Source organism: Desarmillaria tabescens (genome assembly GCF_030435595.1).
Source record: "Desarmillaria tabescens strain CCBAS 213 chromosome Unknown EV420scaffold_69, whole genome shotgun sequence".
In the NCBI taxonomy this organism is placed as follows: domain Eukaryota; kingdom Fungi; phylum Basidiomycota; class Agaricomycetes; order Agaricales; family Physalacriaceae; genus Desarmillaria; species Desarmillaria tabescens.
Window position 1 is genome coordinate 51,683 of NW_026848368.1, and position 22,663 is coordinate 74,345.

Genomic DNA, 22,663 nt, shown 5'->3' on the forward strand with positions numbered 1-22,663 from the left:
CGACTGTTCCACTGAGGCAAACTGAGGCAAAATACCACTACGACTACCACCCGTCACCTCGATAGCGCGTCGTCTTCACGTTGGGATGCTCGAAGGCTTCTAAACATGCCTCCGGAGATATGGCTCGAGGCAGGAACCGCGTCGTATCGTGTTGCAGGAAGGGCGCTAACCACTGGCACAACTCGGACGTTCTGTAGATTATGAGCCACCTGAGTCCCAAAGACGTGTCAAACCTCTCTCGGTTCGAATCCGAGAAGGTCCATATAAGAATAGGGGACGGTTGTTTTTATTAATGCTTGGCGTTCCTCTAAACCTTAAAATCAGGTCCAATGCCTGATGCTGATTATCGTCAATCGACTTTGTATCCTGTACTCGCAGCCAAGGCAGAGGGTATGTCATGTCAACATGACTTGAGAGCCTTCTCTGAAATGCAGCCGTCCCTAGCACATCCTCGAGGCCTCTGTGGCTACCATCGTGACCATGATATCCATATCCACGGCTTGTATCCCCGATTCTTTCCGAAGAATGAGGAAACGACAGAGGGTTATAGAAAGCCGTAACTGGTCGTGAGTAGTGCCAAACTGTCTGGACAGGGGCTATACTCCGGGTTGGCTTAGCTAATTTGCGGTGATTGGCAAGCATGCGGCACGCTACGGCTGGCATGCCGGGTGGCTGAAATTGATTGCCGCTGTGGCTGAAAAGCTCTGTCTTTCCGACTTCTCCCTATTGGTTTTTTATATCCCGATCTCGTCGGAAAACTGTTGATGGCGTGCTTATAAAGCGATTCGCTGGCAGACGCGCTTTTTCCCCTTCTCCCTCATCATCTTTTCGTTTTATGGGTCTGTGCTTCTCTTGCAGTCCCTATTGCTGCTCGTTTTTTACACTCTGCGGACGCCCTGCATCAACTTCTGTCTGTTCCACAGCCCCGCTCTGCGGTTTATCCATATCAGCCTCAGGCTACAGCTCTGCTTTATTCGTTTACCTATCGTAGCGTCATGCATCCGTTTGTTTTTGATAAATTACCCTGTGATACTATGTATGTAGGATATAATGATAAAATACAGTCCTTATATGAACCAAAAATCCCAAGTCAGCGTGCACATTTTGCTACACCTACTAGTGTTTGCCTATGGTTGTGTCTGATGTTCCGAGAATGCATACCCATTCATGGTCGGACATTTACAGTGAGATGTCATGATCGTTGTGATGTGTTCATTGTGGAAAGCCTTGCTCTGGATCAACGTATTCAACTTCCTAGATCCGAGATTGAGGCATTGACATTCTATCCTTGGACTTATGACCAGAAAATGTTTGTTGGGGAACAGACCAATCCCTCTTGGATATATGCCAACGAGCACCATTTGTCTGGCTCTCTGGATTGTTCTACGGTTGAGGAGATGGTTAGTGTTGTTCCCGTACCTCGAACAGAACAAAAACGCAGTTCGGTGATTAAGACGGTAATTGCCTCTTTCATGGCGTACGCTTCTGAAGTGTCTGTCATGCCTGATTCCGCCGTTTTTGACCTCCATAGTCAGCTGGCTGGTGCCTCTGCTAGAAGTGATTGGCGTCGGTTTTCAGTGTTCGAACTATTCCATATACGGTTTGGTGATAGTGTGTTCCCAGGTATTATCCGTTGGCATCAGGGCTTGCAGTCGTACGCTCCTGACACTTGTGAGCCGAATGATCTCTTCTGTGATCTCGAGTTGGACTTCTCATCGTTCGTGAAAAAGAAAGGGATTCGATTACCACGTATAACCAATACCACGTTAAAGGCTATCAACGACTCGCTTCATTTCACTAGGTGTCTCCGTCGGCGCAAGATTTCAAGAGATGATTATATAGATTTCTTGGTAGACAGCCTTCAGAAAAGATGGGACGACGGTATCACAACCTCTGGATACCTTATAGCCGACATGCTTAATCACTACGTAGCTTCTGTGGACCTTCAGTCGCAAACCGCCTTGTTTGATCTTCTGGAGGTAGAGTACGGTGTTCAGTTATGTTGCGTATTACTTCCTCCAATGCATGTCCGCAGTCACTGTGAAAGACGTCAAAATATGATGGCAGAACGGCGTAACATGGAGACTGATAATTTGGCAGCACACTTTCACAATATAAAAGAGAGTTGGCCTTTGCCCATGCCCCAGGATGTCAAGAACAGATGTATTCGAGATTTTAGAGAGAAAACGTGTTGGCCTGACACCTTTCCATGTGCGGTATGTTCTAGGGATCTTGTTAAGGGCGAGCCTTTAACTGTTAAGCGTTATCCGTTCGCAGGAGTGAATGAGACTTTCGCTGAGAAGTTCCATTTGGATCTATTGGCAGTCAATGATGCTGAACATCGACCTGAATGTGTCGAGCATCCCGTGTTACGTGGCTGCATGGTGGAACCGTCTGGTTGCATCGATGGTCTGTTTAATGTGTGTGTTTATTGTGAGAATCAGCTGAAGGATGGGCGTCTACCCAAATATGCGATCAGGAATCAGCTGTTCTGTGGAGCCTTACCTGCCTACTTTAAGGACATCACATGGGTGGAGGAGATGGTTTGTTTGATATATCGATGTACTGCTTATGTTTCTCGTCTTTACGGTTCTCCTGATCCGGCGCAGCCTCGAGTATTCTATGGTAACACTTGTGCTCACGACGTTAATTTGGTTTCCACTGTGAGCGTGTTGCCCAGAACACCGTCCGATATAAAGGATATGCTTAGCGTGATTTTCGTAGGTCCGCGTCAATCCATAAAGTCCTGTTTGAAGACGCTGTTTTATATTCGGAAGAAAAAGGTTTGGCACTTGTTGTGATATCTCTGTAAGCACAATTGATTGTATCATGACATTGAACTGAGTATAGAGCAGATGGAATTGTACGGACGATTAGATGGTGTCGACGATATCATCCCTGGTCTCGAAGAATACGCCTTCCATTTTGAACATCATACGTCTCAAGCGGACCTCTTTGAGGAGGAGACTGCTGGTCTTGAACCTCACTATGTATCTGACGCGATGAAGGATGTTGAATTGAACGATGCCGACGAAAATATGTGTTTGCTCGACCGTATGGGAGTGTCCGACGTAGAGTCTGTGAAGATTCATGGGGGGACGTTCATGGCTTCAGCCCTTAACAACTTGGTTAAATCTAATAAGAAGCCTGATATGATAATATTTCGTGGTGACGAACCTATCAATGAGTATAATAACCCTGATCTAATGATGGGTATGTTCCCTACTCTTTTTCCGCTTGGGATCGGCGGGTTTGAAGACCCTGAACGGCCAACATATTTGTCTTTTCACTCTCAGTGTAATTATTACTTGGATACTGTATGTAGAGATTTTAGACATCACAACGCATTCATCTTCGTGGCCATGAATATGATTCAGCATAGACAGGCTCATCTTTTCACTCATTTCGCTGTGAAATCAGATAGATTCGATCATGTAGCGGATGATATCACATCGATTAAACCTGATACGATAAGAGCGGTTGCTAATCATTTGGAGCACGAGGGCCATATGCAAGATCTTTCGTCAGAGCACCAGAAGGTGTTTACACTCCTTGATCAGGTAAAAGCCATAGCTGGTAAGATCACAGGTTCTGAGGCGTCTAAGGTACTTTATCGAAATGAGATGAGGGCGTACACAGGCCATTTTGGACTGTTTCACCTTTTTTTCACTGCAAACCCTGCTCCTGCGCATAGTCCCATATTTCAGTTTATGTGGGGTGACAAGACTGTTAATTTGGATGAACGATATCCTCAGATTGCAGAATATGCTCAGCGAGGATTGCGTCTTGCCCAAGATCTGGTGGCTGGAATGGACTTCTTTGATTTCGTGGTGCGATGTCTATTCCAATATATGTTTGGGTGGGATTTTGACATGCGCATGTCCACAGAAGCAGGAGGCATCCTGGGTCACCTGGAAGTGTTTTACGGTACGGACGAGCTGACCGGTCGTGGAGCATATCATGGACATTTCTTGCTGATATTAAAAGGATGTATGAATCCTACTGAACTGCATAGAAAGTTGGAGGAGTCTAGGGATTTCCAGGACCGGTTTTTTGCTTTTCTCGACGATATCATTGTACACGATCTACCGGATGGAATTCCCTTCGATCACGATGGTAATCCTAGAACTGAAAGGCCTCCTGTTGTACCTAGTGAGGATGCGACTGCCGAAGAATGGGACATTTTTTGATCTGTGATCGAACAGGAGGTCAAGTATGTGGGAGAGCATCTTCAGTGTCATGTGCATAAGCCGGTTTGTTACAAATACAATCATAGCACTTGTCATTTTCAATTTCCTCATGACTACATTTCCATCTCTTTCTATGATCCCGAATCGAAGTCAATTGTTCCGGCATGTCACGATGTTTGGGTCAACTATCATAATAGGTTGATTCTTGTGTTTGGTCGCTTCAATCATGATTTGAGGTTTGTATTGTCAGGAAAGTCATGTAAATCCGCCATGTTTTATATCACAGATTATATAACAAAAATGAGCGTTAAAATGTACGAGCTGTTGACTTTATTAGCAGATGCTGTCCTTCGTGCCCATGCCACTGGGTCAACGAGTGATACACATTTACAGGCTCGCACTGTCATCCACAAGTGTTTGTCGCAATATTCAAAGCAGCAACAAGTCCATGCTCAACAAGCGGCCAGAGTTATTAGAGGCAAAGAGGAGGCATTTCGATCACATGATACAGTACCTATGATGTCGGGTCTCCTAATGGAGCATGCAAAATCTTATTGTCAGATTGGTGACACCGATGGGGACGAGGAAGTGGAGGATGCGTTTGTTACCCTTCGCATGGACGAAGACGGGAATTTATCAAAGAGGTCTCAGGTGCAAGATTACCTGCACCGCAATCCAGAGTTGTTTGATGTCTCGTTTTATGATTTCGTTGCAAGGTTCAGAGTGGAACGTAAGCGCGATCGCACTGCATGTACTAATGATCCGCTCAGAGAATATGAACAAGGGTCCAGGTCAACCCGACTTCCTCGTTACGAACTCCTCTCTGGTTATTCGTTGCATAAAACATATGAGATCGTGGAGCATACATCTATTGACGAATACCCATATCGTACTAGGAAAGTACCTAGAATTATCGGCCATAAGTTACCTAGAGTGAATGATCCTTGCTATGCGTTGTTTATGCTCACGCATTTCAAACCTTTTCATCTCAATGTTCCGTTGTTGCATCCTGCCGACTCGGTTTCAGAAGTCTTCAGGACTTATAGCTTTAGTGAACGAGCAGTCCAGTGCATGTCAAATTGGGAAGCCATGCATGAGTGCGAGGACGAGAGGGATGCTGAGCGTTTGCGAAAGCGACAGTTGCTCACCAGGAGTTCGCAGCTGGTCACAAACATGTTTGTGCATAAGGATTTAGACAGTCTCGTCGAACTAACCGGTAAGACCGATGCAGATAAAGCACGTGATTCGAAAGCGCATGTGCAACTCGTGCGCTTGGGTGAAGCTAATTTTTTCGCGCCTTCATGGGACGTTCCATGCATGGGATCGAGTTTTGCCTCCAGCTCTTCAGTGCCGTACGGGTTCAAGATCACGCCTGCCATGATGACCGATTGGCAGTCAGAGATTAAACATCAAGAAGCACAGGTGATGGTGTCCAGGCTCAACGCAGGTGATGTAAAAGAGCAGACGGATGGTAGCTCGAATTTGCCCGTTCGATCTACTACAAATAATTTATCATCCGATGATCTTGACCATGATGAAGGTTCATTGTCTGTGTTTATACCGCCTCCTGTCGTTGGTGTAAAGGCCACTTTGTCCCATGCCACTCGGAAGAGGCAAACTGTGCTGGAACTGATGAACGCCACGGTCACAAAATGGAAGTTGAACCCTGAACAGGAGTATGCTTTTCGTTTAATGGCTACCACATATGTGAAGCAAAAGTTTTCGCAGCCCTCTTCGACTCCTTCCGCTGTAGAGCCTTTTCCCTTGAGATTGTTCTTGACGGGTCCAGGCGGTACGGGGAAAACCTATGTTGTTCAGGCTCTTACTGAAGTTATGGCTGCTTTCGGATCTGCTCACGCTATCCGTTTCATGGCTCCCACTGGTTCAGCCGCTTCCAACAACAATGGGATGACCTTGCATAAGGCTTTTGGTTTGTGCGTATCTAATAAAGCGTTCAAACACACCAATAAATCCCTTGGCGGGAAAGACACTTTGTATGTGACAATGACCATGAAGGGGCAGAATCAGCTCAGAGATCAGCTGAAAGATGTCGATGTTATTGTCATAGATGAAGTCTCTATGCTGCAGCAGGAGCTTTTACCGGAGATCGACGCCGCCTGCCATTATGGCAAGAACCAGCTGAATTGGTGGTTTGGTGGTATGATGGTTATCTTTAGCGGTGATCTGTATCAATATCCTCCCGTTGGAGGTTCTCCTGTTTATGCGTGCGCTACTCATAATCAGAAGGTGGACCATGAGAATCTTAACAAATGACTTGGTCGTATGGCATGGAACTCAATCACAGATGCCATATTCTTGCACCGTCAGAAAAGAATGGAAGCGGATGAAGAATATAGTCAGGCCGTTTCTCATTTACGTGAAAGAGTATGCACACAAAAGGATGTCAACCTATTCAATGAACGCATTATACGTTCTAGCTCGCATCCACATGGCATAGATATGGGTGCACCTGCACATAGTAAAGCTGTGGCTATCGTTACTACAAACTTCCTTCGTCATGCGATTAATTGTTACAAGGCTATTAGCAAAGTGCCTGAAACTCATCTATTCAATTGTGCCGCTTTGGACAAGGTGAACGGTCATATTGTTCCTGAGCAATACCGACAGGCTCTGCTGAACCAAGATGTATCTGCCTTGATGAATCAGGGGGGTTTGCCTGGTATAATACCGTTCTATGTTGGTATGCCAGTAATTCTACGGTATCGCAACCTTTCGACGGATCTGAAGATAACAAATGGGGCTCAAGGTTATGTCCGTCATCTTGAATTAGCCAATGACCCGTACAATTTCACATATCTTATCGCTATTGTTGTAGAGTTCCCTTCTTCGAAAATCAAACTCTCCGGTCTCCCCACGGGATACTTTCCCATAAAGCCCACGTCTTGGACATTCAAACACAAGATGGTCAGAGAGTCCGGGAAAGCCGAGTTTGTTACGGTTACGCGTGAACAAGTGCCCGTACAACCAGGTTTTGCTTGCACCGGTCACGTAGCACAAGGACAAACCATGCCTGATGGCCTTTTGACGTATCTCAGTGAAGGAGGGTATCAAGCTTATGTTGCTGTGTCGCGCACTACCAACAGAAATGGTCTTTTTATAGCAGATAAGGTGACATTATCCGACTTGAATAAACCATTGCCACTTGACCTCAAACTGGAAATGCGCAAGTTTGAGAACATTGCTCACAATACCCTCGTCAGAAACGGGTTCAAAGAAGGTCAGATAATAGAAATTGAAGATTTGGCTTCTGTACCCTACGATGTTGAATATGACGAAAAAGCCATGAAGCGTGCTAGAGAAGATGGTGAAAGCCGTGGCAGTACTAAAAAACAAAAGAAACACGACACGATGCAGTCATATTCCTTATATGGATGTAAGTGGGATCACGATAACTGGTCCTGCACGTACGATTCTCTGTTAACACCTCTGTTCTACTTGTATTGGTCTCAGAGCACCATTTGGCGAGATGCGTGGGTAGCTTCCACCGAGGTGACCGGTCTGATTGGTATGATATTCCGATCTATGGGTGTTAATGGAGGGAAAACCACTTCTGCTCTTCTTGACTCTGGTCAGGATTGTATACGTGATCTTTTGTTCACTCGTTATCCTCAAAGTTTCCGCTGATTTGGTAAATCTATGGCAGGTGTCGCTGATTTAGCTGATACGATGCGGGGAGATACTGAGTGTAACATACTTCCCTATGTCCGCTGTGACAGAGGATGTTACATTATCTTATCAGATGCGAAGACATCTTTTGTCGGCATATGTGGTCCGTTGGCGTGGATGCAAACGGGACAACCAACGACTGCCGCGGCTGTGGCTTCTATACAGGATTGGTTGACAGTCTTATTACTATTTCATTCATGGAATGGCAGTGGGTTCCAGTCCGCCTTCGAGCATGTTATATCCGCACACAGATGCAGTGGGTATATGCAATATGGTGCAATGTTCGAGTCTCCACCTCCTTTAATGTCTTTTCAGCTCTGGCCTGAGTATGCCGCCCGGACTTCGATTAACCTTCAACTTACAGTTCCTGTACAAGGTGGGACGCGTGCTTATGTATTGGCATTCATTATTTACTTTGGAGCAGAGCATTTTTGTTCCCGTATATTTCTACCAAACACAGCTTACGAGTATGACGGCATGAAGGATAACGGCTTGCTTCGTAGTATATCGTTGAACAAGCTTAATCTGAACAGACTTGGCTCTAAAACCACGCATCTTGTGGTATACGTTCTGGTTTAGATCAAAGCAATGTGTTACATTAATTCAGAGGACACCTATTCTTTTGTACCGTTACAATTATGGAATTCTTCAGTTTTGTATTCAATTTTGTCGCCTCCTTTGCTTCTGCCATCTTCGTCATGTCCTTCAATTCTACGTCCAGCTCTTCTCCTGTCAGACTATCCAGCATTCCTTTGTTCTGTATCACAACAGCCACATGAAACTTGTGACCCATCGCATGTTTGTCAAACCAGCGAGGTCGAACTGTTTTGCCGGCGTGTTCCCCGCGTACAATCACGAAGACATTGGTATCCCGAGGTGTTGGGTGTGAAGGAACTAAAGTTCTCGGCTTTAGCGTCTTTGTCGCACGTCCGATCTTATATAGCAGGATAACCTGGTCGCCGTCATTTTCCGCCCATATGGTTTTTTCTACCCCATCTGCTTTGACCACGAGTTGCTGGTTCCTGAAGGCTTCTTGGTATATCCAATGGTCCTTCGGTAGTCCTTCCTCGTCGCTTGCTCTCGGATTCCATGCCGCGTCTTCCATAGTAATAATCATCGATGGTGGTGGGTGTTCACCCTCAAGCGGTGGTGTGCATCTGCAGATTGGAGATGCGCTTCTTTCCCTTTGGGGAGGGTTGCTTATTGTGCTCAGTAGCATATAACCTTCGAACATATATCGCTCTTGCTTGAGGAATTCAGCTTGTGGACGATATAACATTTCGTTTGGCCAGAGTGGACGGTATGAATATAAAGGCCACCTTGATCTTGAAGTCTGTTAGTGTCAGTGTATCGTAATGTATGTTCAACTGCTGACCTGCGTTCCGTGACTTGCTCGTAAGCCATGGTCTCCATTGAGAATGGTCTGTTTGGATCATATGTTGCGTCGTATCGGACCAGAACTTTGACACCGCTGGGGATTTTCAGATCCAAGACGACATCTTCTATGGTTCCATGTGCTTTTCTACGCCCTGGTATGGAAATGTTTACTTGTATGCCTATCCATGGTACTTTGCATGTCTGCATGTTCAGTTCTTGTTCGCGTGTGTTGTTTTGTTGGAGGAAAGCATATATCTTGTTGGATGGCTTGCCTTGTCGCAAGGAATTTGCATGAGTAGTGAAGAACTACCAATGGATCAGTTTTTGCTGCCTTTCTCTCCTTTTTTTTGGTGACTTTGACCACTTACCTCGATGGATGTTTGTTTCCCATCAGTGTTTCTTTCCAAAACCACCACTTCGATATCAAGATCTGATTCCTGCAATTCAATTACCCATCCCTGGCATCCTTCAAGCATGTCTGTAGTTGCCACCACGAAATCTCCTGGTTGAAAGTCCTTGCACAGATCCCAGTATGTTGTCTCAACTGTTGTCGACGTCTCTTCGTGCCATACTTGTACACGATCTCGTGTGGATCCAGTTACAATGCCGTTCGAGCCCAGTGACTTGATTGATACCTGTTCGTCGATGTTGAACAACCACCCATGTGGCGGAGGCATTTTTTGCGACCACTCATGCAAGACCGGTAAATTGCTGGTCAAATATATGCCTGCGACATGCGGTTCAATTCGCTTGGCCTCTTCGACTCCGTAAGAGGATATCTTCTTGAGCATGAGTCCTCCTATAAATTTATGTCCACGAAAAATTGTGACAGTGTCATCGAACGTCCTTTCATGCTTAGTTGCATTTGCACCATCTCGAAACCGTAAAGGATCGAATAGGTGGGACGGAGCTGGGCGTTCCGGTCGGTATCGGCATTTTCCTTGGATGATAGGCGGTTCGAGGCTCAACCGAGGAATGAGCAATACTATAACGTTTCCCGGTGTAGTCTCGTATATAACACCAATGTCGTCTCGATACAGTCCACGTTTAATGCGGACCCATGAGCCAGCTTGAAGATGCTGCTCGTCGTCTTCGCGGAGGATAGTTCCCCATTCCGCAATATCTATCGACTCGACTCTGATATACCATGGCGGAGCGTAACCCATCTTCCGTACTCCGGGTGTCATGAGAAGGAATTTTTTTACAACTTCATTGTAAGGCGCTTCCATATATATCCATCCACGTCGATTATTGCAGTAGAAAGCAGAGCATATATCATGTCCTTTCGTGTTGGACATTATATGTTGTATAGCCTTGTATTCTTGAAAACACTGGATGTACTCAATACGACGCGTCAAACATACAAATTGTACTCACCTCACATTGTACCCTCCATAACGGATAATCCTGCTTTTCAAATCAACGAATATTACTGGGGTTGCTCCCCAACTGATAGTCCACATTCAATCGGCACTCGTCGGTTTTTTGCGCCTTGGATCTGGTTGATATCCAGCGATTCGCAATATCCTCCATCATCGCGTCAAATTCATCTCCACCTCCTTCGTGTGCAGGTTTAGCGGTGGTCAGCATTTCGTCGGGCAAATCGGAATCATCGATAAAGTCTAGATTGCATTGGTGTATATCTAGGATGTGTCAGAGGTTACGTACCTTCTATGTCCTCGTCACTTTCATCGTCTTCCTGGTCTTCATCATCGACTATAGCTTCAAGGTCAAGGAATGTGTGTTCCATGTTGCGTTGCCATTCTCGGTGTTCATTTTTACTATCTTGCATCATATATTTCTTTTATTATCTACATATAACATTTACAATTGGTATGGGCGCGATAGACGTGCTGGGACCACTTACAGTTAGATCGCGATGAAGGGCGGAGGTAAAAAAAGGAGACCATGGGAAATGCAATCTCCAACAGGAAATGGCGTGTTTTGCATTATCTCTGAACGTCCGAATTTTTTCGGGCATTCGGACATGAGATTTTCAGGGACTCATCCTGTTCCTGATCATCGGCACCATCATACCTTGCTGCTGCTGGTCCTTGCATCAAATCCTCGATAGGTCAGTGTCATGCCGTACTCGGTCAGACATATGATATATTTATGATTAAATTTGTAGACATCCTGTCCTATTTTCCAGGATGCCATCTATTCCGTGCACGATGCCCAAGCGGAACGCGCTATTGGGGCATATGACTGTCCGTGCCCATCACTCAACACGGCACAACACGCACGTGCCCTCTCTTTAACCTATCGTTGGTCAGGGACAGTGAAAGCCTTCGTAAGCATCTATGACACGCATGAAGTTCATGTCTGACTTGCATGATATAGAGACAATGTATGATAACCACGAATATAGAGACGAAATATAACAACATGGTTGCATCCTGCAACAAGCCGCTGGTGTGCTGATGCTCTCAGCTTTCGCTTGAAGACGTGCAGTAAGTGATACTCTCAAGCGTCAGGGCAGCGACTCATGTGTCTGATGGAATCAGGTCATCTTGACAACTATTGGCAGCTTTGGGTCTCTGGATGTGAATGTCCGAGAGCGCCGAGGGTCTCTCTGCATATACCGAATAGAAAACCTTGTAATAATGTGGCGCATGCACGCTTCCAGAAATTTGATTACATTTTGTCACGCACAACTTTGTAGCGCTTTGGTCCCTTCGTTATCGTCAAGGCTTCTCTCGTCGTCCATCAACATGAATGCGATGGACTCATATGCTCCACTCCTGAGCCTAAACAACGAGCACTACCCGCAGAAATGTTGTGGTGCCATTACATGCATATGGTGAGCATTCTTCAAACACAACGGCTATCTTTTGTATTCATGGGCAATGGGTTATAGTGATGTACAAGGCAACAAGGGCGAAGACAGCACGCGCACCCGAAATCCTTCACCATCCGACACCGAGTCGGAGTCTGATGGGTGGTCAGATGCATCCAGTTTAGACCCACTCTCGGACGCTACGCCTCCCACTATCCCCGCTTATCCTTCCAGTGTACCTGGACCAATCGACTTCATGGTGCTTGACAGCAGCCTTGATGACGCCGTGGGTAACATGTCAGCGATTTTCCTCAAGTACATACAAGCTTTCCCCCCATCGACCTCGGCTCATGAGCTGCATGATGCTCTCCAAAACTTATACGACATCTTGCGACAGGTGGAGGAGTTGGCGCGATGGATTGACGAGGCAGAGGTGTCAGACTGGAACAAGGCCCAATATGTACATGCCTTGCAGACCGTTTTCTTCAATCAGCATGTAGAGTGGAATTCCGATTCGGAGCTGTCTGAGTAGGGGTTAAAACGGGTACAAGTGTTCAGTCCATGATGTTCTTTCTGTACCCATTGATATGTTATTTCTTTTTTTGGCTACAATGTAAATACTGAGATTACTGCTCTACAATACTATCATCTCATATGAGGCTGAGAGATTTCAGATGCTACAAGCAGAAGGTATGACCTTTGATCTACACAATCTTCATGACATCTTGTCTGCGCTTGCGAGGTAAGGGATGCTGCACTTCATGGTTTCTGCTCGCCATTTCCATGGCTTGCACCAACTGAATTGTTCATGTAAGCTCTTAGTCAATTCAATAGTCAGGGATAAGATTCTTACAGGGGCTCCCACGGTCGACATTAAGGCTATACTGTCCAGGCGCTGAACAAATGATAGGCTGGGTCCGCGTTTACATAAACGGAATGATACTCCTACGTTTACAACCTGTCCGGGGCAGAAAACACGTGGATCTATGTCGGAGGTATGAATGTATCTGGTTATCTTCCATCAACAGATGACCAAAGATTGTACATATGATGAATGCTTACTGTCCATCAGCTGTCCAGCTGTACTTCTCGAGTGACACATTAGAGTCTTTGGTGAATGAGAATTTGTTAGGCTGAAGCTCCTTCGATAGCAAGTTATGAGGGTCAACCACAGCCAGCAAAGCTACAACATCGTCCTCGTTCGCCGCATGCGAAGGAGTTAACAGCCGGTTGCGAAAGGTGACCTGGACGCCGTTACCCGTTCGCGTCTGTGGCGATGCACGAACGTGGTTCATCTCCAACTGGCTCAACAGATCGAGCATGCAGCTGATTGCCGCTAACGCTTTGACGAACTGGCGATCACCTTCCAATCCAACGATAGTTACGGATTGTTGGAGATGATTAACGGAAACCCTGCGTACGATCTCAGTACATTACGAACAAACTAAGAATAGCAGAACATCTAGCCTTTGATTGTTTGCATTGCCGCGTACCGGAGGCAGGGCGACTTCGAGAACGATCCCTTGCATTTGAAAGACCATTTCTTCTCTTGTCTCTTGATTCACAATGAACGAGGCGTCCGGTCGAGATTCAGAGTCTACCATGGTTTCTGCCAAAAGACGTTGGATATCCCCATACCCAGCAAGTTGAGATGGGTTGTTGTTACAGAACGTGATCGCATCTTGATATTCCGTCCCTATATCATGCAGTTCAGATGTGGTCTTCGCGTGCATCATAAAGACTTACTGAGAGTTTCGTTGCCCATTATCGATGTTAGATTAGAGAGAGTTGCGCTGTATCGAGTGAATGACATGGTACTGCAAGACCAGATGTTATTCTTGAAATCCGGCCTTATATTTATACCTCTACAACAAGTGGTAATATTTCATATAAGTTCATAACATGTGCCGAATTATTTGCCGCCCTTTCCTCTCTCATAGTCCTGCAGTGTTCCGTACATGCATAAAGGGTCTCCTGTCCTCTTTGAGACACCGATACAACCCGTCTCTTTGTCTAGCCTGTTGTGCGCCCCGCAAACTGTTTTCTAGACAGAGTATAGTCCCTTACGCCCTATGGATATTATCGACAAATCCGCGGAGTCTTGTTGTAATACTCGCCTGTTTCATTCCTGTACTATCTTCCACTTTTAGTTTTGAATTTTTTAAAAATTTCCCCTCAATGCGAGGCCGAGTGTATCAGATCTCACTATAAAGAAAGATGACGACGCGGTGGCTTTACATTCGCGATATACGCGTGTTACGCCCATCTTCTATGGAAAATCCTGCTTCAAATTGTGTAGAACATCTATATTCACAAATACCGCGGATAATGCGTACTCCACTACATACTGCTTTCGTGCATGAAATTGAAACTGAATTTACGTTCGATGTGGCTGGTACTATACATTAGCATCACTGTGATATGTGTAATACGACAGACTTACACCTTCAAGGTCTGACTCGTCTTAGCTTCATCTGCTAGAGTCATGTCGACGTATCGGCCCGACTCGTTCTTCACTTTCAAAGCGAGCACATTGCCTCTGAGACCACTTCTTTTTCCGATCATGCCATCGAATAGCCTGTTACGAGGCACAAAGTCGTGATCTACCAGGTGTAACACTACCTGGTGTTCAGCATCGAGCGGCGCCCATACTCGATACACAGGACCCATATCACCGGGCATCAGCCATAAGTCGACATCGAATGACACCGTGCGATGGGAATAGATTACTTTTCGAACAGGTACCACGATAGGCTCCCAGCAATGTGTACCATACAAGATTCCGTTGCACCGGCTGGAAGGATCCTAGAGGGTAGATAAATACGATTAGGGATAGGATAAATACGTAGTATCACTCACGGTTGCGTGAACAACTTCTTCAGTAAGACTAAAAACTGTTCTTTCTGTGGTACATGTGGCAGGCCGCATTGCTTCAGTCGTTCTTGAACCTCGGTCACGAATTTATATATTAGATGAAATCTGCGACCTGATCTTGATATCACGCGATAGATCGTCACTAAGCGTATGCCGTTTGTCTACCCTGTTCTTGTCAGTTCCTCGGCATTCCCAGCTATCCCGCTCATGCTCGGAGAAGCTAAATCACGGTGGCTTATATCGCACACAATTCTCAGTGTCCTTAACATAATATTATATTCGTTTCGCACACATACAGCGTCTCCACTCTGATATGCATTCCACTCCCATAAATCTTCTTTCTCCCGAGATACTGCTGAAAATATTTCAGCATGTCCTTTCGTCCATCGATGATGGGAAACGTCTCTCGCTAGTACAGAAACAGTGGTTGCCCTTTGCTCATGGTTATATGTTTGAAGCACTGAAAGTCCAAGAGGGGGAATGTGACCTACCTGCGTGTTGGTCTCTCCTCAAAAAAAACCAGTCCATTGAGCATTATGTGAAGCATATCACCTTCACCGGCGACATATTCATCCTCGACAATCATGTCACCTCGTCCATGATCCTTCGTCGTCTCCCATATCTCACGACCATCATCTGTAACGCATTTGAACTCGACTGGACGGTATTAACCACCAGTCCTGTCTCCACGCTCCGCCTCCTTCAGCTGCGCTGCTGCCATTTGCCGGATACCATATGGTCCGATGTATCCACAGCATTTCCATCCTTATCTTACCTCCGAATAATTGACTTCGTTGCAACCGTCGGGGCACCAGATATACGCGACATTGACACAACCACCGTCCTTCGATCCTCCCACCAGATGCACTGGCTGGTTATCGAGTCGGCAACACAGGCCACTATGGACTCGTTCCTTCGTTTTTGTTCTACATCTTCATTCTTCGCCACGGTCACAGATATTTCGCTGCGAATAAGGAGTGACATTTCAGACGTATTCCATCATGCTTTACCAGACGTGGCTCCAAACATGAAAACATTTTCTATTGTAAGACTTGGTACGTGAGCTCAAAACCGTTCGCGGCCAATGTTCATTGCTTCATTAGATCATCTCGGACCTGTTCCCCGTGTTTTCAACGTCCACAAGCTATGCATTCTATCATCGCTATCTGTGGAAAGTTGCACTTGTCTCCACCAAGATCTGTTGCTCTTGGTCAGATCCCTGAAGGATATCAGCACGCTATCGTACCTCCGTGTCTTGTATGGGGTCGAGGAGAACAGCGGCTTGCTAGATTTTAGATTGCATGCAGCGGCATGGGAATCGATGGTGATAGCATTGTCGGGTAACACCACCTTATCTCGTATAAGCATCATTCTTTACGATAAAGATCCGGTTTTACTATATGACTTACAGATCACACTGGATGCGCTTCGTTCCACCTTGAACAGTACTTCCATGATACCGGATACCGAGGTCTCCCTTACCCATCATAGTCACTTCCCCTATTTACCCCTTACGAATTGGTAATTAAGAACACAGTATTCTTATAAACCGAGCGTTGTGCTTTCTTACACTCTACCAACATACACCCATCATGATACGAATTGACTTCGAAGGTCTAGATCTTACCAGGCTCAATCATCAGTGTGTAGAGCACTACGCACCACTCCCTCCTGGACCAGTCATCAGCCGACACCTCGCCACACTTCTAAGAATATTTGTTGGCATCAATGTCACCTCGACTGATGCTAACGCGCTGCCGTCGGGTCCAGATGACGGGACATCGCGAGCTTCCCACCTCAACATACTGGGTCCCGCATGGGTGTTTACCGACAATGCATCCCTGGCCGCCATATTGGCCCAGTTGCCCTTTTTACAATCCCTGCTCATAGACGGAAGCACCGTAGATTTGGCGAGGACCGTTACCATGTCATCCATGAGGCGCCTCATACTCTGGAATTGCCACCTCACATCTTCCGCATTGCACTATCTATTGACCGGGATGCCGACGCTATCATTGTGTTGCGTTGGTGGTCTGTCTATCTCCATGAGATACTCGCATTGCGCCGACACCCATCCACTATCCCTTCCTGTTACCCTCTCTATGTTGCACCTAAACCTCACTCGTTTACTCTGCCATGACTCTGTCTCCGATGAAGACTCGGAGGGTCCACTCGCTGCGAAGCTACACAGCTATTTCTCGGACTGGATCCTTTGGCGTACAACACCCATCCTACTATCCACTCTGCAGCTCAGTTTGTCTGTGCAGGATGTCCGTCTTGCCTGACACATCGTCGGACTAGCAAGCACAACACTACGACATTTAACTCTCAAGTACCTAGGTGATCAGTTTCGCTTGCCTGACTCTCGTGATTGGCTCACAGTATCCACTTTACAGACGATGAGAGCAGAGATGCATATCTTGATCTCAGTGCCATGTTTCATCTAGAAACATTTACCGCTGAAGTGCCATACAGGCACCTGGAGAGCTGCATCAGAAGCTTGATATCCCTGTCATCATCTAAAGCAACTGTCATGGAACTCAGTATCCCAGTTACGGACACGCTCCATTCGTACGAGGCGCTGCATGCGCTGGATGAACATTTCTATTATCACGGCACGGATTCTCTTTCAAAGCTGAACATAGCCTTGCCTGTACTCGACGAAGATTACATCGAGCACGCGGCTACCCTTCGCTCATGCGTGGAGAGTCAACTCCCCCACCTATCCGCAGGAGCGAAAGTCAGCTTTCGTTGGGGAAGCGACTGGGTAATAGATAGGATGTTTGAAAACCACCCTCGTACGTCACTGCCCTGTGCCCCATCAAACATAAGGCTGATTCAACATGAAGTGTTTAATTGTATGGGCTAATTAGACTGTCTGTTTATGATAGCGAGCAACAAATTCCTTCATATTGATATCATTCCTATAGCAAATGTTATATTCAGTGTAAGCTATGAAGATTAGAGTACCGCACCTACCAATTACCCATGTGCAGCATAACTTTTTCCAGCATACCATCTGACAAACAATAAGATTTGAACATCATCTTCCCTTTCATGACGGCAAAATTTATAACGACACCCTTCCGTCGCGGCTCCATATACTTAAGTGTCCACGCGTCCATGTCAACCTCAGCATCATCATCTTCTAAGAACGGTTGTCCCAATGCTTCTACGGATCTCTCTTTTCCCAACACCCATCGCAGCGTGTACTGATCGCCGACAAAATGGTCAACGTCAGGGAAATCCAATGTACTGTCATGTATTACATCGCCGTCAACGATGAAACGTGGAATGGGCACCCATCCTCTCTGTCTATATTTGACCTGGGCTTCTAGTTCACGCTCGTCGGTGGTAAAGCGCGAAGCGGATGCATGATAGTCCAGTGTCGCCCTCGGATATAAAGAGTATGTGCGTGCGTGTGTGATAAAGTTCATTGTGCAAGCTACGACATTCAAACTAAATCAATGCAAAAGTTTTTAACGAGTTTATTATAAACGCACTGGAATGAAGCCCCAAGATCACTTCGATTTCCTCTCGAACACACATTACGAGTCTCACGACTCTGTCCGATGATGTTGATCAGTATGTTTCTATACTTTCAATAGATTTAACCGATTTTCCCAATGTCGGAAACCTGAGATCGATAGGCGCATCATCGTGTGCCGCCTCTAGGGCTGCGCGCCGTCACCGTATTATACGGTTTTCGGTAACCGTTATACGGAAGACGGACCGAAGCCGAACGCACACTAATGACCATGTGTACGGTACGGTGTACGGTTGTTCTGTCGCTGTCAAGAGTTCTTACATACGGCCGTACAACGTCGTAATACGGCTTCACCTTGCATCTTATCTAGAGCCTTCTTTAGAACAAAATTTCATGCAAAATGGCACCATGCAGCTGTCTTGTTTGCGTTCAGAGTAGCATGTGTAACTTTCGGATACATATGTGTGTCCACTTAGTTCAATATAGGTGCGATTTACAGTTCCTTCGTGATCTCGGACACATCTGACTTGTCTTCCCCTCCGAAATCTGTTGCCTTCATGCTTATATTATCTTCTTCATCTCTCGAGCCATCCAAAAGCCATCAGACCATACCATAAATTCTCTACGGTGACTCTATATAAGTAAAGTCATTTTGTCCTCCAGTGCACGGTCGTCAACGGCTGTAGACGGCCGTAAGGTACCCATACCGACGCCGACAAGGCTTTCAAGCTGATCATACGGTACGGTATACGGACAGTTCCGTGACCGTCTGGGATTATGGTTTTACGGCCGTATACCGTATACGGTACAGTGCGCAGCCCTAGCCGCCTCCAACAAGGTGCGTACAACCATCCTATTATCCAACGCATACCCCGTTGAAATCAAGAACCCTCTCATATGGACTGCGTTTGCTCGATTAACAAGTAAATCCAAGTCACTGTTGATGTAAGCATCCCGAGTGAAATAGGACAGAGCGATGGATCCAATGATCATGGTACCAGACTTGCGCTGCGCTGCAACAAACCGAGGAACATCATTCTCTGAAAAGAAAGGGCGTAGCAGTTTTGAGACCGAGTATGTCCTCCTCATAAAATCTCCCACTGCATTGTAATTCCTCGTGTTAGTGCGAGCAACTCGCAGTAGGTCTCCTGTTGTCATATCCCGGAAGATGAAGTCGTTCGTCAATCTTGGTCTGCTCACTAAACTCAGCCTACAGCAATAACACATATATGAAGACATACAAGCCAAACCCGTTTTCGCCAGTCAGCTCTATCTTTCTGAACGGTGGCATAATGATAACGATGGTGATGCTGGTATATCAAGCATCTGAAAACCCCATTTCAGACATTGAGAATATGTAAGTATATACATCACGGTCACTCCTGATTATTCTACTTTCCATGTCATTTTTGTGTCTCCGTCGGCAGGACATACGTATTCAAACCTAACGATGTTACGGCTCTTTGACCCCTAGGTACATGCGATACAACGGAACATCGCGCCTTCGATGGTTTCGGTATGCAGGGCTATTGTGACCACGGATTAATAATACAAATAGTGAAGTAGACGGATATTTTATCGGCGTACTTTAGACCCTTGTCCGTCGGTTAGAATTACCCCTTGACTTTACAAGGCAAAACTATAGCTTCTCGACCAACATTCATATTTCCTAACAAGCTACATAGACCCTTTCTCCTCGCTACTGAAATTATGAGCAAGGGTCGTACCTGTACGGCATACAGATTTTCTTGCATCCGGCTACAGGAACAGCGAGGAGTAACTGATCTGCCACATCAGGTATGTGATGTAATCTGCGCTCGGCTTCGAATACATGTACATCCGTTTTAGCTTCATGGACCCTTTTAAAATTGAAATCATACATATCGAGACAGAGGACCCTTTATGGCGTACCCGGTCTACTCGCATGTAGAATCTCTTCCGACTCCGGTCATCCATAGCGGAACTTCCGTCGCATAAATGACATTTTCTTGGATGGATTGAAGAATATGTCCGAGCAGGCTCCTCGGACTACAGTCTGCGATGACAAGATACCAGGTAAACCCATACAGTGAATCGACCCCGTGTATTTGTGTATGAACAACGTCATAGAGCTATATTTTCTGGTTATAACTGACCAGTGCTTGAGTGCTATTTACTACTGTTCGTTGCTTCAATGCTACCTGATCTCCTCTGCCACAACTGTACTTGCTATGACATCTCCCACCAAGCGTAACGCTTCCGTTAACCCCCTTCCCGCGACGAAACCATCTGGCAAGAAAAGAGTAAGATTGACCGTGCCAAAGTAGGCTCTTCTTTTCTGTTCATAATTCATTTCCTTTGATCATCATGGACAGTGCCCCGATCGAACAACGTTCCGATAGTGCTAGTGATGGCACGTCAGTACCTTCGTGTGTCTCATGGAATCGAAACAACTGACCTTTTTAATTGTTTAGTACGGTCGACAGTAACTCTCCACCACTTGATGATATCGAAACGGGCATAAACAGCCCTCCGTAAGCTCATACCTGTTGTTCTTATACCGACACCGACTCTGTCTTGATAGGGCAACATCATCGCCTACCCCTGGCGAAGACGAGATGATGCAATACAACACGAACAGGTTCGTGTCCTTTACCATGATTTTTTTCACATTTTGCCTGATACTTCCAAGCATTCCCCCGGTTATGCCGAGTGGGTCTCGAGATACAACGATTACGGCCAACCCGTCCAGTTCCGATCGCCATGAAGTCACCACTAAAGAGTGCGTGTTATTACTTTTGGTAACATCAGCTTATATTCATGTACACCATTGCAAGCTTGCGCGCGGGGTACAATCCTTGGCTCGGTATCATAGACGCCATCCCCAAATTGCGACGTATCAAGACCATTGACACCAACATGGAGTACAGAGAGGACCGGATCCAAATATACAACTGGGTTGACGGTTTTCAAAACGATCTCCCTTTCTTGTTGTGCGTATTTGCTATGATCTGTCGTCGCGTTACTGAGAAGAGATCATAAGGCACCTGATGACGCTGGCTTTCATCCCTTCCACGCCTCGTCTGACCAACTTGACTCTGGGAAAACCATCTGACTTCAAATATGCCAACAAGAGGATCACAGGCGCATATACTTACCCTCAAAGTTTTTTTATGATAGGTTCGGTAACATTCTCTAGTCTGTTCAAAGGCGAATTCAATCGTGCGATCACGATTAAACCTTTGAAAAACTTCTGGCCTCGTCAAGCATCCGTTCTGGCTGAAATAATGGAAGTAGACTTTGATCGCAACCTCTTCAGTTTTAAGACAGTTCGAGACGGACTTGTATTCACGACATATCCCAAGCCGAAAGGTATGTCAACCTAACACCTAGAACAGCTCAAGCTAATACCGTCACAGATCCATCAGCGCCCCCTACACCTAGTAAGGCATGCCTTAACGGCAAAACATTCGGTCCACGTTAGTCTCACTTCCATTGTATGTCAGCCGACTTACTAAAATGCTCCTTAGCCGTCCGACACTGGAATGAAGATGGTAAATATACTACCTACATCATGCCACACACATACACTGATATATTCTGTTCAACAGTACCCTTGTTCGACGCGACGAGGGAGTTCGATCCCACGAAATTTCACAAATGCCCTCCAATCAAATCCGAGCTGGAGGAAGGAACCATCGCATTGCTGATATTCACCGCTACGAAGTACGGCGACGACGTGGGTTCTTTCAACATTCAAATTGTGGCCAAGATACATGATCCACCTGCCGTTACAAGCGGCACTATTCCGGCCAAACCGCTGCCTAAATATCTCACCAACCTTGGAGATATTGGTGTACTCGGCGAGGACTTTCCTGAGCCGACTTCCGAAGACGAAGAGGATCCTCATGACACCACCAGGGCGTATCTTTATGAGCTAACGAAATACAAATACGCGTAGCATGTCGCTTGTATCTTCCTAAACAATACATAGTATACTGTAATAAATGAACAGCAACTCTCAGTGGCGTTCAGAGGAACTTCACCCTGAAGGGGTATGTCCATCGGCGGAGAAGCTGAGTACGAGGTGACAGATACATATCACCTATATGTGCTGTCACGCTGTCCTTGCCAGCTTCTTCATAATCTAATGAATACATTCTGTCCGCAGCTCGCCAGTACATGGCAGAATCATTTTCCCATTCATATCACTTGAGCCGATAGTCTGACAAAATGTCCGAGACATCGTGAACATTTTCCATCGCAAATTGTAGGAATGATTGTATAGAC

General features: G+C 46.0%; 11 protein-coding genes across 11 annotated transcripts; 5 read left to right on the forward strand and 6 right to left on the reverse strand.

Moving 5' to 3' along the window:
* Positions 1-2,420: 2,420 nt before the first annotated feature.
* EV420DRAFT_1251077 (uncharacterized protein) lies at positions 2,421-2,801 on the forward strand (the record flags this gene model as incomplete). Its single annotated transcript, XM_060466727.1, has 1 exon — positions 2,421-2,801. A coding segment is annotated over one exon (381 nt), but the record flags the coding sequence as incomplete, so codon positions are not given.
* A 303-nt stretch (positions 2,802-3,104) lies between these two features.
* Positions 3,105-4,190, forward strand: EV420DRAFT_1278633 (uncharacterized protein; the record flags this gene model as incomplete). The annotated part of the gene is made up of 1 exon (XM_060468098.1): positions 3,105-4,190. The coding sequence occupies one exon, from the start codon at positions 3,105-3,107 to the stop codon at positions 4,188-4,190; it is 1,086 nt and encodes a 361-aa protein (XP_060324015.1).
* Positions 4,191-4,205: 15 nt separating this feature from the next.
* Positions 4,206-4,526, forward strand: EV420DRAFT_1248193 (uncharacterized protein; the record flags this gene model as incomplete). The annotated part of the gene is made up of 1 exon (XM_060466707.1): positions 4,206-4,526. A coding segment is annotated over one exon (321 nt), but the record flags the coding sequence as incomplete, so codon positions are not given.
* A 5,693-nt stretch (positions 4,527-10,219) lies between these two features.
* Positions 10,220-10,504, reverse strand: EV420DRAFT_1252858 (uncharacterized protein; the record flags this gene model as incomplete). Its single annotated transcript, XM_060466745.1, has 1 exon — positions 10,220-10,504. A coding segment is annotated over one exon (285 nt), but the record flags the coding sequence as incomplete, so codon positions are not given.
* A 169-nt stretch (positions 10,505-10,673) lies between these two features.
* On the reverse strand, positions 10,674-11,164 carry EV420DRAFT_1485585 (uncharacterized protein; the record flags this gene model as incomplete). The annotated part of the gene is made up of 3 exons (XM_060470245.1): positions 10,674-10,876; positions 10,923-11,039; positions 11,122-11,164. The coding sequence occupies 3 exons, from the start codon at positions 11,162-11,164 to the stop codon at positions 10,674-10,676; spliced, it is 363 nt and encodes a 120-aa protein (XP_060324018.1).
* An 804-nt stretch (positions 11,165-11,968) lies between these two features.
* Positions 11,969-12,565, forward strand: EV420DRAFT_1485586 (uncharacterized protein; the record flags this gene model as incomplete). Its single annotated transcript, XM_060470246.1, has 2 exons — positions 11,969-12,057; positions 12,115-12,565. The coding sequence occupies 2 exons, from the start codon at positions 11,969-11,971 to the stop codon at positions 12,563-12,565; spliced, it is 540 nt and encodes a 179-aa protein (XP_060324019.1).
* Positions 12,566-12,737: 172 nt separating this feature from the next.
* On the reverse strand, positions 12,738-13,846 carry EV420DRAFT_1485587 (uncharacterized protein; the record flags this gene model as incomplete). The annotated part of the gene is made up of 5 exons (XM_060470247.1): positions 12,738-12,830; positions 12,887-12,944; positions 13,096-13,457; positions 13,527-13,729; positions 13,780-13,846. 5 exons carry the CDS (start codon positions 13,844-13,846, stop codon positions 12,738-12,740), a joined length of 783 nt encoding a protein of 260 aa, XP_060324020.1.
* A 421-nt stretch (positions 13,847-14,267) lies between these two features.
* EV420DRAFT_1485588 (uncharacterized protein) lies at positions 14,268-16,843 on the reverse strand (the record flags this gene model as incomplete). The annotated part of the gene is made up of 11 exons (XM_060470248.1): positions 14,268-14,314; positions 14,382-14,431; positions 14,477-14,611; positions 14,764-14,838; positions 14,893-14,981; positions 15,204-15,316; positions 15,399-15,415; positions 15,683-15,871; positions 16,154-16,279; positions 16,317-16,407; positions 16,570-16,843. 11 exons carry the CDS (start codon positions 16,841-16,843, stop codon positions 14,268-14,270), a joined length of 1,206 nt encoding a protein of 401 aa, XP_060324021.1.
* A 933-nt stretch (positions 16,844-17,776) lies between these two features.
* Positions 17,777-18,456, reverse strand: EV420DRAFT_1485589 (uncharacterized protein; the record flags this gene model as incomplete). Its single annotated transcript, XM_060470249.1, has 3 exons — positions 17,777-17,831; positions 17,887-18,352; positions 18,411-18,456. The coding sequence occupies 3 exons, from the start codon at positions 18,454-18,456 to the stop codon at positions 17,777-17,779; spliced, it is 567 nt and encodes a 188-aa protein (XP_060324022.1).
* An 802-nt stretch (positions 18,457-19,258) lies between these two features.
* EV420DRAFT_1255869 (uncharacterized protein) lies at positions 19,259-19,600 on the reverse strand (the record flags this gene model as incomplete). The annotated part of the gene is made up of 1 exon (XM_060466771.1): positions 19,259-19,600. A coding segment is annotated over one exon (342 nt), but the record flags the coding sequence as incomplete, so codon positions are not given.
* A 1,140-nt stretch (positions 19,601-20,740) lies between these two features.
* Positions 20,741-22,334, forward strand: EV420DRAFT_1650012 (uncharacterized protein; the record flags this gene model as incomplete). Its single annotated transcript, XM_060478390.1, has 9 exons — positions 20,741-20,790; positions 20,848-20,907; positions 20,958-21,014; positions 21,066-21,155; positions 21,211-21,366; positions 21,417-21,745; positions 21,793-21,852; positions 21,904-21,927; positions 21,985-22,334. The coding sequence occupies 9 exons, from the start codon at positions 20,741-20,743 to the stop codon at positions 22,332-22,334; spliced, it is 1,176 nt and encodes a 391-aa protein (XP_060324024.1).
* Positions 22,335-22,663: the final 329 nt, after the last annotated feature.